Source organism: Myxine glutinosa, chromosome 11 (genome assembly GCF_964187855.1).
Source record: "Myxine glutinosa chromosome 11, kmMyxGlut1.1, whole genome shotgun sequence".
Lineage (NCBI taxonomy): Eukaryota > Metazoa > Chordata > Myxini > Myxiniformes > Myxinidae > Myxine > Myxine glutinosa.
The window spans coordinates 101,056,547-101,073,008 of NC_136271.1; the positions used below are offsets into that span (position 1 = coordinate 101,056,547).

The window sequence follows — 16,462 nt, forward strand, 5'->3', positions numbered from 1 at the left end:
ACTTTAAAACAATCAATTTTGTTTTTGCTTCAGAATTATATAAATATTCAACATTACAAATATTCAACAAAACTCCCACTATTTCTATATTTATTTATATAAATCAGGAAAATCACTAACATGTACCTGATAAAGTATTATGCTCCAAAATTGCTTAGCTTGAAAAATCTTTCTGATGCTGCAGTGAGAAAAATTGAGATTCTAATAATGCTTCTACTTAAAAATGTAATAATATCAGATCGAATCGAAAAAGCACAGAAATAAATACGATGTAGCTTAAGTGCTGATGACAAATACTAACGACACATGTTGGTGGAGCTCCATGAAATTCTGAAAACATGGAAATGTAGGATGTTATTTTTTAAGTGATAACATTTTAAAAACACCATTGCCATGATGAAAAAGGCTTGGTGTTGGTTTAGCGGTTAGGGTTCCGGCTTGGGATCCTAGGATCCTGGGTTCGAATCCCGGTCGATCGCTCAATTAACGCCCAGAGGGGTTGACTCAGCCTGCTCATCCTTCCGAGGTCGGAAAATTGAGTCCTAGCTTGCTGGGATGAATATATGTTTCAAAAATAACTGTGACCTTTTGACCTCTTTAATCACTCATGTACTCCAGTGCAGAGCCTAGTGCAAGCAAGGAGCATTGGAGCATACTACTGACCGATAATCGAGGTGAATAGTTCAGGAGCCGAACTTCCCGCTGCCATGAAGGTGGCTCCAGCTACATCTTCACTGAGCTGTAAGCGCTGCGCACACGAACAAAAAGAACAATAATGGTAGTAATGAACGTTATATATATATTATTTTGAGCAATGAAAGAGATCATTGGTAAAAGCCTTTTGATAATGTTATTCGCCCTTTTGTATTGAGAAATTTTCTCAAAGCGCGACAGTAGCCTTCGCTGTTGTGACATTTATGAGCACATTTTGGGGATGAATAATGCAATAGCAATCATATACTGTCGTAGATATCTGGACAAAACAGACAGATAAAAAATATATATATAAATGGGGATACAAAGAGCACATCACTATAAATAGTGCAGGAGGGTGAAATGTAGTGGAATTTCTGATGTTGCGGAATTTTTTGCGACATTCTTAGAACCAATGTTTCTTGGCATCCTTATATAGGCAGAACAAGGGTTGGTTACATTTTTAAAAATAATCCCTATGGTGGCCATCTTGTATTTCAAAATGGCTACAGTTGTTTTACCTTTTCTAGATCTTTGCACCGATAGACTTTCAAACATCAAATTGTGATTATTTTTTTGCGAATATGGTGCTATTTTTTTTGTATGGAGAATCCAATAAAACAAGTTACAAGTTATAATTTTGTCAAATCAATGAAGAATCCTTTACAATAGTTAATTTGTATATTCAAATGTCCACCGTGGCTCATATAACTTTTCATTATCAACTTCTTAGATTTCTGAACAAAACAGAAAGAGAAAAAATATATATAAATGGGGATACAAAGAGCACATCACTATAAATAGTGCAGGAGGGTGAAATGTAGTGGAATTTCTGATGTTGTGGATTTTTTTGCTACATTCCTAGAACCAGTTTCTTGGCATCCTTATATAGGCAGAACTAGGGTAGGTTACATTTATTAAAATAATCCCTATGGTGGCCATCTTGAATTTCAAAATGGCGACAGTTGTTTTACCTTTTCTAGATCTTTGCACCTATAGACTTTCAAACATCAAATTGTGATTATTTTTTTGCGAATATGGTGCTACTTGTTTTGTATGGAGAATCCATTAAAACAAGTTACAAGTTATAATTTTGTCAAATCAATGAAGAATCCTTTACAATAGTTAATTTGTATATTCAAATGTCCACCATGGCTCATATAACTTTTCATTATCAACTTCTTAGATTTCTGAACAAAACAGAAAGAGAAAAAATATATATAAATGGGGATACAAAGAGCACATCACTATAAATAGTGCAGGAGGGTGAAATGTAGTGGAATTTCTGATGTTGCGGAATTTTTTGCTACATTCTGAAAAAACAATGTTTCTTGGCATCCTTATATAGGCAGAACAAGGGTTGGTTACATTTTAAAAAAACTAGCAACGATACCCACCCTATGGGCGGAGCTTCAATTTAGAGGCCCAAATGAAAAGGCAAAATATCAGAAATTGAAGGCATTTTTATTTTAAACGATTTATATAAACATCCGTCAAATCATATCACACACGTCATCAAAATCTAAACAGTATTTGTAGAATTTCAATAATAGCCACATCACTGTTCATATCGGTAAATATTATTCCATCGTGTTTGGAAAAACTGGAAAAATTGGAAAAAAAATTGGAAAAACAATATAGCCTATTTTACTCCAGGGGGTCCAAGGATTATCCACCCAAAATTTTGTTGCGATCGGTTCAGCCGTTTTTGCGGTACCTGGAACAGACGGACAGACGGACATTTGGTGAATTATAGTAAGATAATCCTTATGGTGGCCATCTTGAATTTCAAAATGGCTACAGTTGTTTTACCTTTTCTAGATCTTTGCACCTTTAGACCCTATAAAATTGTGATTTTTTTTTTTTGCGAATATGGTACTTTTTTTTGGTATGGAGAATCCAATAAAACAAGTTATAATTTTGTCAGATCATTGAAGAATCCTTTACAAAAGTTAATTTGGATATTCAAATGTCCACCGTGGCTCATTATTTCATTATCAACTTCTTAAATAATGTGAGTTATAACCTTTCATTTGCCATTCCTACAAATCTGGCGTTGAAAATATAATTTATATATTGTACATTCAATCAGATACTGAATGGGAATCATCACAACCGTGCTGTTCAAGCTCATATCAAGGATATTACCAGACATTAGAAATATTCTTTGATCTCATATTTACAGAATTCCTGAAATAAAAGACCACAGTTTCTCGAGCGTTGTCTGACAGCATGGATGGATTGTCAGAAGCATGCAAACGTGAGGTAGGAATTCAGGAAGCTCATCAACATCTTCTAATGGTAATTGAACAATTTAATTTGGGAAAACAGTTCGCTGACTTTGATAATCTAGAGTCAAAGCAAATTCCCAATGAATCAATGCGCACGGATGTATAATGCATATGAAGCAAGTGACGGCACTACTTAACTTCACACATTCACTCAAGCAGCTCAATCTGTTCCTGCACTTGGCATCTCTGGAAAATGTGTGCAAATACTTTTTCAGCTGCAACAGGCTGGAATATGCCAAAAACATCATAGAATATATTGCAAGAATTTTCGACACCAAGGACACAGATGCAATCACCTGGAACAGGCAGCTTTTACTCTAACGATTTTACTCTAATGAAGAATGACATCCCATTCACAGGCACCAGGGTTGATCAAGGAAAGGACTTCTTGAACAGAGTTCTAAAAGGTGATGGTGGGTAAAAGAGAATCACCAACAAGCCTGCAATTCCCCTAAAATACTGTCTTTGTGGCCCAGAAATGGCAAGACGAGCCAAGGAGAAAGAGATGACTGGAATGTCAACAAATGCAGTGCTCGTCACCACCGCTTGTCATCAGCGAAATTTTCCCACTGGTAGAAGAGTGCGAATCAGCTGGTGGCAGTGATACATCACTATAATCAATTTGCTGGCACATCACCTTGACTGTCCAATTTGATGACAAAACAGGTGATGCCTGAGCATATTGAAATTGAAAAAGAAAAAATATTGAAAAGGACATGCTGAACATGGAAGACTGTGGACAGCAAGCATTCAAATCCTTTTTTGAATAACGCATTTTTGGATCTACAAACCTATGAGATGTATGAGGAACGTCAACTTTCTCAACTGGGAGAATGCATACAAATCCATCAAGTTGAAAAATGTGAGAAGTGTTGAACTGAAAGCTACAAATTCACTATTTGCTAGAACAAGTACACCCGCACACCATGGGGGCGACAGGAAGGGTCATTCCTCTTTGGGGTAGATAGATGACAGTCGATCCATGATCGGGTCTCAAGAACATTGGGTGTGTATTTATTATCAAGTTTATTGTGGAGACATCGCCAAGTGGTTTAAGCATTCGAGCATGCACTCCATTCAAAACCGTTAAGGAACGGCTGGCTTGGCAAGCCCTAGCTAGCTGCTTGGTAAATGACCACACCCCTGCCTTCCTCCCTTTCAGTTTCGTGTTAAACAGCAGGAGCAAGTTTCATAAGGCCACCAAGAAAAACGCCACGTTAGCGACAGGAAGGGTCATGTTATTAACACAACCCTTGTGGGGTATATAGAGTACAGTAGATCTTCGCTCAGTTCTGAAAGTAAAACTTCCCTCACGGATGTCAGGATTCCCCCAAATTTCATCATTTAGTGTTATAAACAGCAATAGCGACTGTTTTAAAAGCTAATCATACGTGTTTGTGGTTTATAATATATTTACTTCTGGTAGAGGCCGTTGTGACATTGCTCCCACGGCCATAATATGCTATTTATAAATGTTGACTCGATGTTTGTTCAAGGAGGAAAACCCCATTGGGGAGGTGGGATATTAATGGTATTAATATTGTTTTGTAATAACATTAACATTATGCTTTTGTTATCAGAAGCGGCCTTGGAAAACGCCACGATAAAGCGAATTTAACATTGATATACACCTCAACACGCAACCCCATTGACGGCAATGGCGGGGAAAACCCACTCGGGGGCGAAAACCCCCCTGGGGAGGGAGGAAAATGAATGCGCTACAACCTTCATTGTGTAACCCTTAGTCATCCTGTCAAGTTTGGTTGAGATTGGATAAGTAACGACGGATTGTATCGTGGTCAAAAAATCATCAGAGAGACAGACAGACAGACGTGAAATTGCATATTTTAGTATGATGATGATGATGATAGCAAAGTCCAGTCGCCAAATCGACCTTGAAGATGTGGTTTCCAATCACAAAATCACATCAATCAATTCCACTCTGAGGAACAGTGTAATTGATTGAACAGAGATACAGTCACGTGAAAAAGTAAGTACACCCCATGTAAAGTTTTGACTTTTTCAACATATTTCAACATACAGCTATTTGATGTTCATTTGAACAATATTGATAGATAAAGGTGATATAATATAACAAATATCATGAAACATTTACATTTTGTAGTCCATTGTATAATTTAAATAAACATAAATGCAAATTTCGCATGTCGAAAAAGTAAGTACACCCTTGGCTCTAATAGGTGGCATTTCCCCCTTTGGCAGAAACAACCTCAAGTTCGCGTTTCTTATAACTGTCTACCAGTCTCTGACATCGACTGGGAGAAATTTTTGCCCACTCCTCCATTCAGAATTCTTTCAGCTGTGCGATGTTTGAGGAGTTTCTTGCATGCACAGCTCGTTTCAAATCCCCCCACAACATCTCGATGGGATTTAGATCCGGGCTTTGACTTGGCCATGCTGGAACCCACCATTTCTTTCTTTTCAGCCATTCCTTGATGGATTTACTGGTATGTTTAGGGTCATTGTCATGTTGCAAGGTCCACCTTCAGTTGAGCTTCAACTTTGCGACAGATGGCCTCACATTATCCTCAAGCACCCTCTGGTACAATGAAGAATTCATCGTGGCTTCTATGATGGTGAGCTGCCCAGGCCCTGATGCAGCAAAGCTTTTTTTTTTCTTTCTTTTTTTCTTTTTTTGTATACTGAATCGAGGCTCGTGAAAGAGCTAGCATTTATTTCACAAACAAATCAACCAGACAAACAAAATATACAAAAAGAGGGAGTGGAAGACAAGATGGGGAGAGAAGGGAAGCACACAACCACAACATTTGAGAGCAGGGAGAAGTGTGGGAGGGAGAGGGCTTGGGGGCAGGAGGCGTGGGATGGGAAGGGGGGGGAGGGGGGGGGAAGAGGTATAAAACACAAGGGGACCGAAATTAGCGGGGGTAGAAAAGATCAAGGTTTTGGATGGGGGAGGATAAGAGATGGTGGTGAACAGCTGTTTTAAAGACCTGGAGGGTGGAGTGGGATTGAAGAGAGTGAGGGAGTTTGTTCCAGAGGCGGGAGAAAAGAGGAATGAAGGAGTGAAGGTGAGCAGAAAGTCTTGATTTTGGCAGTTTAACCATAAGAGGGTTGCAGGCAGATCTTGTGCGACCTGTAGGAATATTTGGGGGGCAGAGCCCAGAGAGGGCTGGGGGGGGCAAGGCCAGAGGAGTCGGTAGAAGTAGAAGTAGAAGCAGTAGAAGTAGAAACAGTAGAAGCCCCAAACCATAATATTTCCACCACCATGCTTTACAGTTGGTATCAGGTTCTTGTGGTCAAATGCTGTCTTTGGTTTTTGCCAAACATGTCTTCTGGTACTGTGCCCAAATAGCTCTACCTTTGACTCATCTGTCCAGAGCACATTGTTCCAGAAGTGCTGGTCTTTGCCTACGTGTTCATTGGCAAACTTTAGTCTTGCCCTGGTGTTCTTTCTGGACAGCAAAGGTTTCCTCCTGGCACACCTCCCATGCAGATCAAATTTGTGCAGCCTCTTTCTAATGGTAGACTCGTGCACTTTGACATCAACAGTGGCAAGAGCTACCTGTAGGTCCCGTGATGACATTCTGGGGTTCTTCGAGACTTATTTCAGCATCTTGCGGTCTGCTCTCGGGCTGAACTTGTTGGGGCAGCCTGGCCTGAACAAGTTGGCAGTTGTTTTGAATGTTCTCCACTTGTAGATGATCTTTCGAACAGTCGAATGATTGATTTAAAATTGTTTGGAGATCTTTTTAAATCCCTTCCCAGATTCGTAGGCATCTATAACCTTCTTTCTGAAGGCCTCAGAGAGCTCTTTTGATCTAGGCATGGTGACGCCGCACACTTCAACAACAAAGACAAACCAAACGAAATGTCTGAGGTTTAAATAAGACAGGTTCCTCCAAGATCCTTTCTAACGATGTTATAATTATCATTTGCACCTGAGCTGGTGCACCTGATTCTAATTTTAGGTATTTGAAGTAGTGATAAATGTAGGGGTGCACTTACTTTTTCCACATGCGAAATTTGCATTTATGTTTATTTAAATTATACAATGGACTACAAAATGTAAATGTTTCATGATATTTGTTATATTATATCACCTTTATCTATCAATATTGTTGAAATGAAGATCAAATAGCTGTATGTTGAAATATGTTGAAATAGTCAAAACTTTACATGGGATGTACTTACTTTTTCACGTGACTGTAGCTCCCTTATTCCTTGTGTCGGCAAGAATGAACTCATACATGTCTTGCCGATTCATGATGAACATGAACCTGATGGAGAAGTGACATCTGTCGATTACATCCAGTCAGGGCTCCCACCAACAGCAACTGGCTTCCATGTTGTCGATACAACACCTATTAATGACTCGAAGGTATTCCTGAAAAGTCAAAGCCAACAACTCGAAGGTATTCAAAGCCAACAATGAAACAAAAGACTCCCTCACTCTCTGCCTGGCAGACAAAGCCATTCAGCTAAAGATACCAATGGTTTCATTGACACGTTTGCATGTTGTATTGAAAAAGCTTCCAGACCTCACTTCAAGATAGGAGGCTTTATTCAAATCGATCTTTGGCATCCTGCACAACAGGCAATAATTTAATCAGTCCTACAAATCTATTAAAGCATTATAAAGCAAAGTCAAGCAGTTTAAACATTAGTCATGAATCCCAGTCACTTCTTACCAAGAAGATCCAGCGCTCATCTCTGCATAACTCATTTAGCAGACACGATACTGACCCCCTCTCTGACCGAGCGCTCGCCCCTAAATAGGCATCCAATATGCCCCACGCCTACATAGGCTCTTCTTCTTCTTCATTTTCACGACACATGTACAAAGCAACATGGAAGATTCTCAACCATCAACAGGCATCAGCACACATGAGGAAGTTGACACACTCATGATGCCATATATGCAGTGGAGATCAGCGCAACGGGTAAGAGCTTACCGATCATGACACAAGACACAGGTGTGTTGGTTCTTGCTTTGCACAGACTCACGGTTATTGGTCCTCAGACGACTGTTAATTGGAACTGGCGAACGTCGAAGAAAAGTGTTGTTAAAAACCATCTATGGCAGTCTTGACCCATCAAAAGCTGCAGCCCTTCCTGGATTTCACAGTCTAACAGGGTCTGATGGATGCATGTGGACATATGTGAGGTATTTAGGTAAAAAGACTGCTTTCAAGGTTTTCAACGAAGCCACACCAGCTGTAACCACCACACTGGCCCAACTCGGAACTGAGGAAACACCACCAACTAGTGTCATCTGAGCAGTTTTTGTGCCAGCTGATGAGTCCAAAAACTGACTCTGCAAAAACAGCTGGATAGCTTAGGTGGAAACCTGTTGATAACCAGTCTACTAGTGAGGGTATAGACAAGATCACCACCTCTGTTGGTGCCAGCATATACTCAGAGCTCACATGCAAGTATTTATTTGGAACCAAGGCCTTGTAATGGATCCAGTTATTGCAGACCCTTGCAAGCTGGGTTGGTCACATGCCTTAGAATCTTAGATGGTACTTTAGCACGCGGTGCTACGCGCGTGACTTGATACCAAGGAGGAAACGGACAACGCGGTAAGTTTATAGTTCTTTATTCCAAAGAGGTCACTGTAGCACTGGCGCGCACCGGGCTGCGCGCCCGGTGTATATCCTGAGGCCACGCCTACCCCTTGGGCGTGGCCGCCGCCCACTTGGTGCGCGAATGATGTCACCACGCCAGTGGGCTTTCGTGTCCGCTACACGCGCCCCCCCAGAATTCCTGCGCACCTGGAGGGCCAGTTTGCGGGGCAAACGGATGACCCGGCCGAAGTGCCCTCTGGCGACCGGCGGCGTGCGGGGTGCAGGGATGCCAGGTGGGATACCCCCGGCTGTACCCGGGATGGGTGCCGGACCGGGCGGCGGCGTGCCTGGGGTGCTGGGCGGTGCCGGGGGTCCGCCCTCAGGGGGGCGGCCCCGACGCGGGGGCCGAGCCACCGGCGGTGGGTGGTCCACGTCGAGGTGGGCCGGCTTGAGGCGGTCTATGGAGACCCGGTCAGGAGTGCCGCCGATGTCCAGGGTGAAATGTTTCACCCCGGTCTCCAGCACGCGGAAAGGCCCGTCGTACGGGGGCCGCATTGGTGTCCGGTGGGCGTCGTGCCGGACGAAGACGTACTCCGTGGTGCGAAGCTCCAGGGCGACGTGTGTAGGAGGGTGCCCGTGGTGCGCCGTCGGCACCGGGGCGAACCTCCGGGCGGTCTCCTGCAGCGCAGAACGCTCCTGCGCCGCGGACCAAGGTGCAGTGGGGTCGGGGAGGAACTCGCCCAGCACCCGCAGCGGTTGTCCAAAGACCAACTCCGCCGCGGATGCGCGCAGGTCCTCCTTGGGCACCGTCCGGAGGCCCAGCAGGACCCAGGGGAGCCTGTCGACCCAGCCGCCGTCGCGGAGGGTGGCCCGGAGCGCGGCCTTCAACGAGCGGTGGAATCGCTCACACAGGCCATTGGCCTGGGGGGTGGTAGGCCGTGGTTCGGTGCAGATGGACCCCGAGCCCCCGCGCGACCGCGGCCCAGAGCTCCGAGGTGAACTGGGGGCCGCGGTCGGACGAGATGTCCGAGGGGGCGCCGAACCCGGCGACCCAGGTGGCGATAAACGCCTGCGCGACGTCTGCCGCCATCGTCGCCGCCAAAGGCACGGCCTCCGGCCACCGGGTGGTGCGGTCCACCATGGTGAGGACATGGGTGAAACCCCGCGAGGGGGGCAGAGGTCCCACCAGGTCCACGTGAACGTGGTCGAACCGACATTCCGGCACCGTAAATGGGGCCAAGGGGGCCTGGGTGTGGCAGTGCACCTTTACGCGCTGGCACGCGAGGCACGTCCTGGTCCAGCCACGGACGGCCTTCCGGAGGCCATGCCAGACAAACTTGGCGGCGACCAACCGCTGGGAGGCCCTCGTGCCCGGGTGGGACAGGCCGTGGATGGCGTCAAAAACCTGGCGCTGCCAGCCTGCGGGCACGATGGGGCGAGGCCGCCCGAGGGAGACGTTGCAAACAAGGGCCGTGCCCGCGCCGTCGAAGGGCACCTCAGTGACGCGGAGGCCCGTGACGGCGGTCCGCAGGGCCTGGACCCCGGGGTCAGCGGCCTGGTCCGCTGCCATCCGGGCATAGTCGATGCCAAGGTGGACTGCGTGGGCGACGGCCCGGGAAAGGCAATCGGCCACCGGGTTGTCCTTTCCCACGACATGCTGGATGTCCGTCGTGTACTCGGACACAGCCGCGAGGTGACGCTGTTGCCTGGCCGACCACGGCTTGGCAACCTTGCCCATCGCGAAAACCAGCGGCTTGTGGTCGACGAAGGCCGTGAACGCACGGCCCTCGAGCAGATGGCGGAAGTGCCTGACCGCCAGGTGAAGCCCAAGCAACTCGCGGTCGAAGGTGCTGTAACGGCGTTCAGGCGGGCGAAGCTGCCGGCTGAAGAACGCCAGCGGTTGCCAAGCTCCATGCACCCATTGCTCGTACACCGCGCCCACCGCGTAGTCTGAGGCGTCGGAGGTGAGGGCGATCGGTGCATCGAGCGCCGGGTGCGCGAGCATGGTGGCGTTGGCCAAGGCGAGCTTCGCGCCCGAGAACGCCGCGTCCATCTGCTCGGTCCAGGTAACGTCACCTTTGCCCGGCTTCCCTCGAAGGGCCTCGTGTAAGGGGCGCAGGAGCTGGGCGATGCGGGGCAGGAACCGATGGTAAAAGTTCACCAAGCCCAGGAACTCCTGGAGCCCCTTGATCGTGCGGGGGCGCAGAAGACCCTTCACCACCTCCACCTTGGCCGGTAGGGGGACGGCCCCGTGCCTGGTGACGCGGTGCCCCAAAAAGTCGATTTCAGCGACACCGAACTGGCACTTGGCGGGGTTCACGATCAGGCCATGCTGGCCCAGATGTTCGAAGAGCGTGCGGAGATTTTGCACGTGCGGAGAAGAGCGTGCGGAGAAGAGCGTAAAAACCACATTTCAAATCTGGCCTCCAAAGCCAGTCGCCGACTGGGCATCCTCCGTCGTGCGAAGTCCTTCCTTGGCACACCTGAGCTCCTCACCACATACAAGGCTTTAATCCGCAGCTCGATGGAATACTGCTCTCCCCTCTGGTCTGGTGCTCCTGCCTCACACCTAGCCCGTCTTCACGCTGTTGAAACCAAAGCGTTCAGAATCATTGGAATCTCCCGCGATGAAGCTAACTCCAAGGGCCTTTCACTCACTCACCGCAGGCAGGTTGGTGGTCTTTCCGTCTTCTACCGACTCCTCTCTGGCCTTGCCCCCCCAGCCCTCTCTGGGCTCTGTCCCCCAAATATTCCTACAGGTCGCACAAGATCTGCCTGCAACCCTCTTATGGTTAAACTGCCAAAATCAAGACTGTCTGCTCACCTTCACTCTTTCATTCCCCTTTTCTCCCGCCTCTGGAACAAACTTCCCCACTCCCTTCAATCCCACTCCTCCCTCCAGGTCTTTAAAACAGCTGTTCACCACCATCTCTTATCTTTCCACATCCAAAACCTTGATCTTTTCTACCCTCGCTAATTCACCCCAGATGCACTTTTTTTTTCTTTTTTTTCGGGCTGCGCGCCCGGTGTATATCCTGAGGCCACGCCTACCCCTCGGGCGTGGCCGCTGCCCACTTGGTGCACGGAATGATGTCACCACGCCAGTGGGCTTTCGTGTCCGCTACAGTACAATAGTTCCTGTCCTGTCTGAAGTGCTGACGGCACTTGACTCTGCAGTTGAGCTCGTCAGGTGTGGCTGTGGAGTCAGCAAATGTTCCAGAGGATGCACCTGTAGGAATAACGATCTCACATGCACAGAGATTTGTAACTGTGAAGCTGATGAAGACTGCACCAACACTGTTTATCAAGATCAGTAATTGGAAGAAGACTCAGATGAAGATAAAAAACATCATAATGGAATGACGACATTGGTACAACTGTAAAATTTATTGCATTATGTATCTGAAAAGATGTGGATTTGGAGATATACAACATTGTCTTGCTTGTTCTGATAGCTGAGATATTGCAAAAAATGTTCTGAAATGGTGGCCATTTTGAAATTCAAGATGGCTGCCATAGGAGTTGCAGAAACAAAATGAAATCAATCCCAGTTTTGTAGTTTAGGGTATAATATTGGTTCCAACAATGTAGCAAAAAGAAATGCAACATTACATAATAACCGACGTTAATAAATTCGGAAACACCAGATATCCAGTCTATGGTTAGAAATCACATGATGAAGAAGAAAAAGAAGAACCACCTTTAGAGGCCATTTTTCCCTGCAGAGCAGGGGTTGGCCTTTTTCGGGCACCATCGTCCCCTTTTTGAAGAAATGTTTTACGGCCGGATGCCCTTCCTGCCACCAACCCTGATAGTCGCCCCTTGCGACACACAGGGAATTACCGGTGACCTAGTACTCAATTTGCCGACCTCAGAAGGATGACAGGCTGAGTCAACCCCCCTGGTCTTAATTCAGCGATCGACCGGGATTACGAACCCAGGATCCTAGGATCCCAAGCCGGCACCCGGCACCCTAACCACTAAGCCAACACCAGAAACCACATGATGAGATAATTTTAAAATCATTATCCTTAAATAATGCATGATATTACAACACGCAGGGCCCCACAGGATAACAGAGACTGAATCTATATGAGAAAATTAATTCATCACTTTATGTCGAGTAGAAAGTGCGGTGCAATTGATCATTTATGTGTGAATTCTTGATTTTCTTCCTTGCAACTTAATATTTTTAGCAGAATTTATTTTTGCACATCTTTTTCAATTCCAAAAGACCGGAATTGGGATTCGATTTCCGAAGAGTGAGCTCATCATCATTAATGTAATTTGATTCTGGCAGGAACTCCATTGAATCATCTGTGTCTCTAATCATTTGAGGAAAAGATGCTCATCCATCCATGTCAGCCATCCTTCCATCAGAGTTTGAGGCATAATTTGTGACCATCGTTTAATTTAAATTATTCATAGATTTATCTTCATGCGACATTATTCTAGTGATGGTAATTTCACTTGAAAAGATGCCAGGATGGAAAGAGCATTGATTTGGCACACTTTTAAAGATGAGCATACGTTATGTCACAAAAGCAGTCACAGTAATTGTTGGTAAGTCGTTTTCTTTATTGAAGTTTGCCCTAAATAAGGCGGAAAGCTGCCAATTTGTAAAGGGCTACAAAGAAAAAGGAGAGAAAAACTGCAAAACCTTCACCAAGTCCTGAAACAAGGAAACCTTCACAGGACCACTGTGGAGGAGGGGGGTAAATAGGCCAGGTGAATTTTTTTGGAGATACCATCTCCGTACTGGATGACCGTTAGCTCCTGATGGAAGCTCATCTGCACTTTTATCAGGTGTTGTTTTTAGTCCTGGTAGGGTGTCACAGACACTCTTCCCAACAGAAAAGCCAGTGAGGGGTGTCGGTTTAGTCGCAGACAACCCGACCATGTGGCAGGTGGCAATCCCAAAAGACTTACGTGCCCGAAACCTGACGTTATTATTCGTCGGATTTCTAATAGGATATTGGTCTGCTTTCAGCAACTATGAGTGCTCAAGCTCTGTCGCATGAAACAATTTGTATCAAATGTTATATATCAGGCTTAATATCGTGTCATTCCTCGAGAGAGCAAGTGTGCGTTCAGTGATGGATGACTGTGATCCAATGTTTCTGGCCCCTAGGTGGCATTCCAAGAAGTTGCACAGTGGTTTGATTGAATTTGAGTGGAGATTATTGGCTGGCCACGGCAGATTTTCGATGCTGTCTATGTTCCTTGCACTAATGACCAACAGATGTGGCAGTATGACAAGGTGTGTTGTCATTCAGAACGATGTAAGGGCCCTCAGAGTACACCACCGGTCAAAAGTTTTAGAACACCTCAATTTTTCCAGTTTTTATTGAAATTTACGCAGTTTAATGTCTCAATGTAATCTGAAATTAAGCATAGAACAAATAAACAATTGGAGATAAAAAGAAATCATAGAATCATTTTGTTTAACAAAATTTAATTTAAAATTTTGACTCGGCAAAGTAGCCACCTTTTGCAGATATAACCGCCGAACACACTCGGGGCATTCTTTCCACAATGTAAATCAAATATTGTTCGGGAAGTTCTTCCCAACACTGTTGCAGAAGTTCCCACAAATGTGTTGCACTTGTAGGTTGCTTTGCTTTAACCATTCTGTTCAGTTCATCCCAAACCAGCTCGATGGGGTTTAAGTCTGGAGACTGTGCTGGCCATTCCATGATTTAAAGCCTACCGTCTTGTTCTTTTCCTCAAAGGTAGTTTTGACATTGCCTGGAGGTGTGTTTAGGGTCATTATCTTGCTGTAGGATGAACCCCTGACCAACTCGGCATATACCAGAGGGTATTGCATGGCGCTGCAAAATGCTGTGGTCGCCCTTTTGGTTCAGGGTGCCAGTCACTCTGTGCAAGTCGCCAACTCTGGATCCAGCAAAAGAGCCCCAGACCATCACGCTTCCTCCTCCATGTTTGACAGTTGGTTTCACACACTGAGGAACCATCCTTTCGCCTCCTCTACGGCATACAAAAACCCTGCGTGATGAACCAAAGATTTCAAATTTTGATTCATCGGTCCATAAGACCTTCTTCCAGTCTTCAGTAGTCCACTGGCGGTGCTTCATGGCCCAGGTAAGCCTTTTTTTTCTTATTTTGCCATCTTAGCAATGGCTTTCTTACTGCCACTCGACCTGTCAAACCTGCAGGTCGAAGTCTTCTCTTCACAGTTGAAACCGAGACTTGCTTACTCCGACCAGTGTTAAGCTGTGCTTGAAGCTGTTGTCCTGTGAGCCGCCTATCACGCAAGCTGTTGACTCTCAGAAACTTGTCTTCTGATTCTGTTGTGGCTTTGGGTCTGCCAGACCTCTTCCTGTCAGAGTTTCCTCCAGTTTCCAATATACTACTTCCTGTGGTGCAATATTGTCCAAATAATGCTTCAGAGGGTGTAATAACAGTCTGTTCCAATACTGCTTTTATACAGGCAGGGGGTTTGTAATCATGTAATCAGCAGAGTTTGGGACACCTGTAGGAATTGTTTGCATCAACTTAAGGGGGCATTATACCATTGAAGGCAAAAAAAAAACATTTTTTTACAAATATACAAATGCATCAATTAAAATGTTTGTTTCCTAGTATTGTATATATGTACCAAGTTTGAACGTAAATGGACTTGTCATAGAGAAGATATAAGCTGTAAAGTGGTAATTCATCATTTGTATGCATCTGGTTACCATGGTAACCATGCATAATATAATGCTATGTAATGTATACCAATGTAATGTTCATATATCAAGCAGCATGTACATATATAGCTTTGCATATTTTCAATCAAGACATTTTATCAAAAAGTGCATTACTGTGATTCAGTGTTGTTTTTACTGTGTTCAGTGTAATGGGGAGCTTATATCTTCTCTATGACAAGTCCATTTATGTTCAAACTTGGTACATATATACAATACTAGGAAACAAACATTTTAATTGATGCATTTGTATATTTGTAAAAAAATGTTTTTTTTTTGCCTTCAATGGTATAATGCCCCCTTAAAAGGCTTAATTTACTTACATTGCTGCAGAACAGCTGTAAGTTGTTAATCCATTACTTGTTCCCTGAAGAAGGCCATGTTTTTTTTTTACAATATAACTGTGCAATTTACATTATTTCCCCGTTTTTGCCAACCTAAACTTGTTTTTTTTAACCTCGAGCAGTTAACTGCTTACCTTTGTACCATTTGTTTTATACATCTCCCACCTCCCCCCAAGCCCTCCCCCTCCCACATTTCTCTCGATGTCCTTGCTCTCACATGTTGTGTTTGTGTCCTTCCCCCTCTCTCCCCATCTTGTGCTCCACTCCCCTTATTTTGTGTTTTATGTGTCCCCCTCTTTTTGTGTGATTAATGTTAGCTCTTTCACGAGCCTCGATCTTGTATACAAAAAAAAAAAAAAAAAAAATTCAGGTTATTCACTGGACATTAAACTGCGTAAATGTCAATAAAAACTGGAAAAATTTAGGTGTTCTAAAACTTTTGACCGGTAGTGTAGTTACATTAAAACCGGTCATTAAGCCTTGCCAAAAAAGTCATTAAAAAACAAGGCTGGCATTGCCCCCTTCACTACTATCAAAGGATCCATTCCATAGCTTAAAATGCATCCTCAACTACCCTTCACCAGAAATCCTCTCCTTTGCGTCTTTCCAGATTCACACTACAGTTGACTTTGGAAGACCTACTCTGCAAGAAATGCCTGGAATCTCTGGCAGTATACTATAACCATTCCATATGGAAGGTCATGCAGTTTTAAACCTTGTAGCATCTTGATTTCTTCCTTGCAACTTAATATTTTAGCAGAATTTCTTTTTGCACATCATTTTCAATTCTTCATGTGACATTATTCCACTGATGGTGATTGCACTTGAAAAGATGCCACGATGGAAAGAGCATTGATTTGGCACACTTTTAAAGA

General features: G+C 44.8%; 1 protein-coding gene across 1 annotated transcript in view; it reads right to left on the reverse strand.

The window, feature by feature from the left end:
- Positions 1-16,462, reverse strand: part of LOC137437069 (sodium/potassium/calcium exchanger 4-like) — a 293,744-nt gene that overhangs the window by 91,244 nt on the left and 186,038 nt on the right. The window contains exon 5 of the mRNA XM_068131418.2: positions 664-748. Within this exon, the coding sequence (XP_067987519.2) occupies positions 664-748 (85 nt within the window). The remainder of the gene's footprint in view (positions 1-663; positions 749-16,462) is intronic.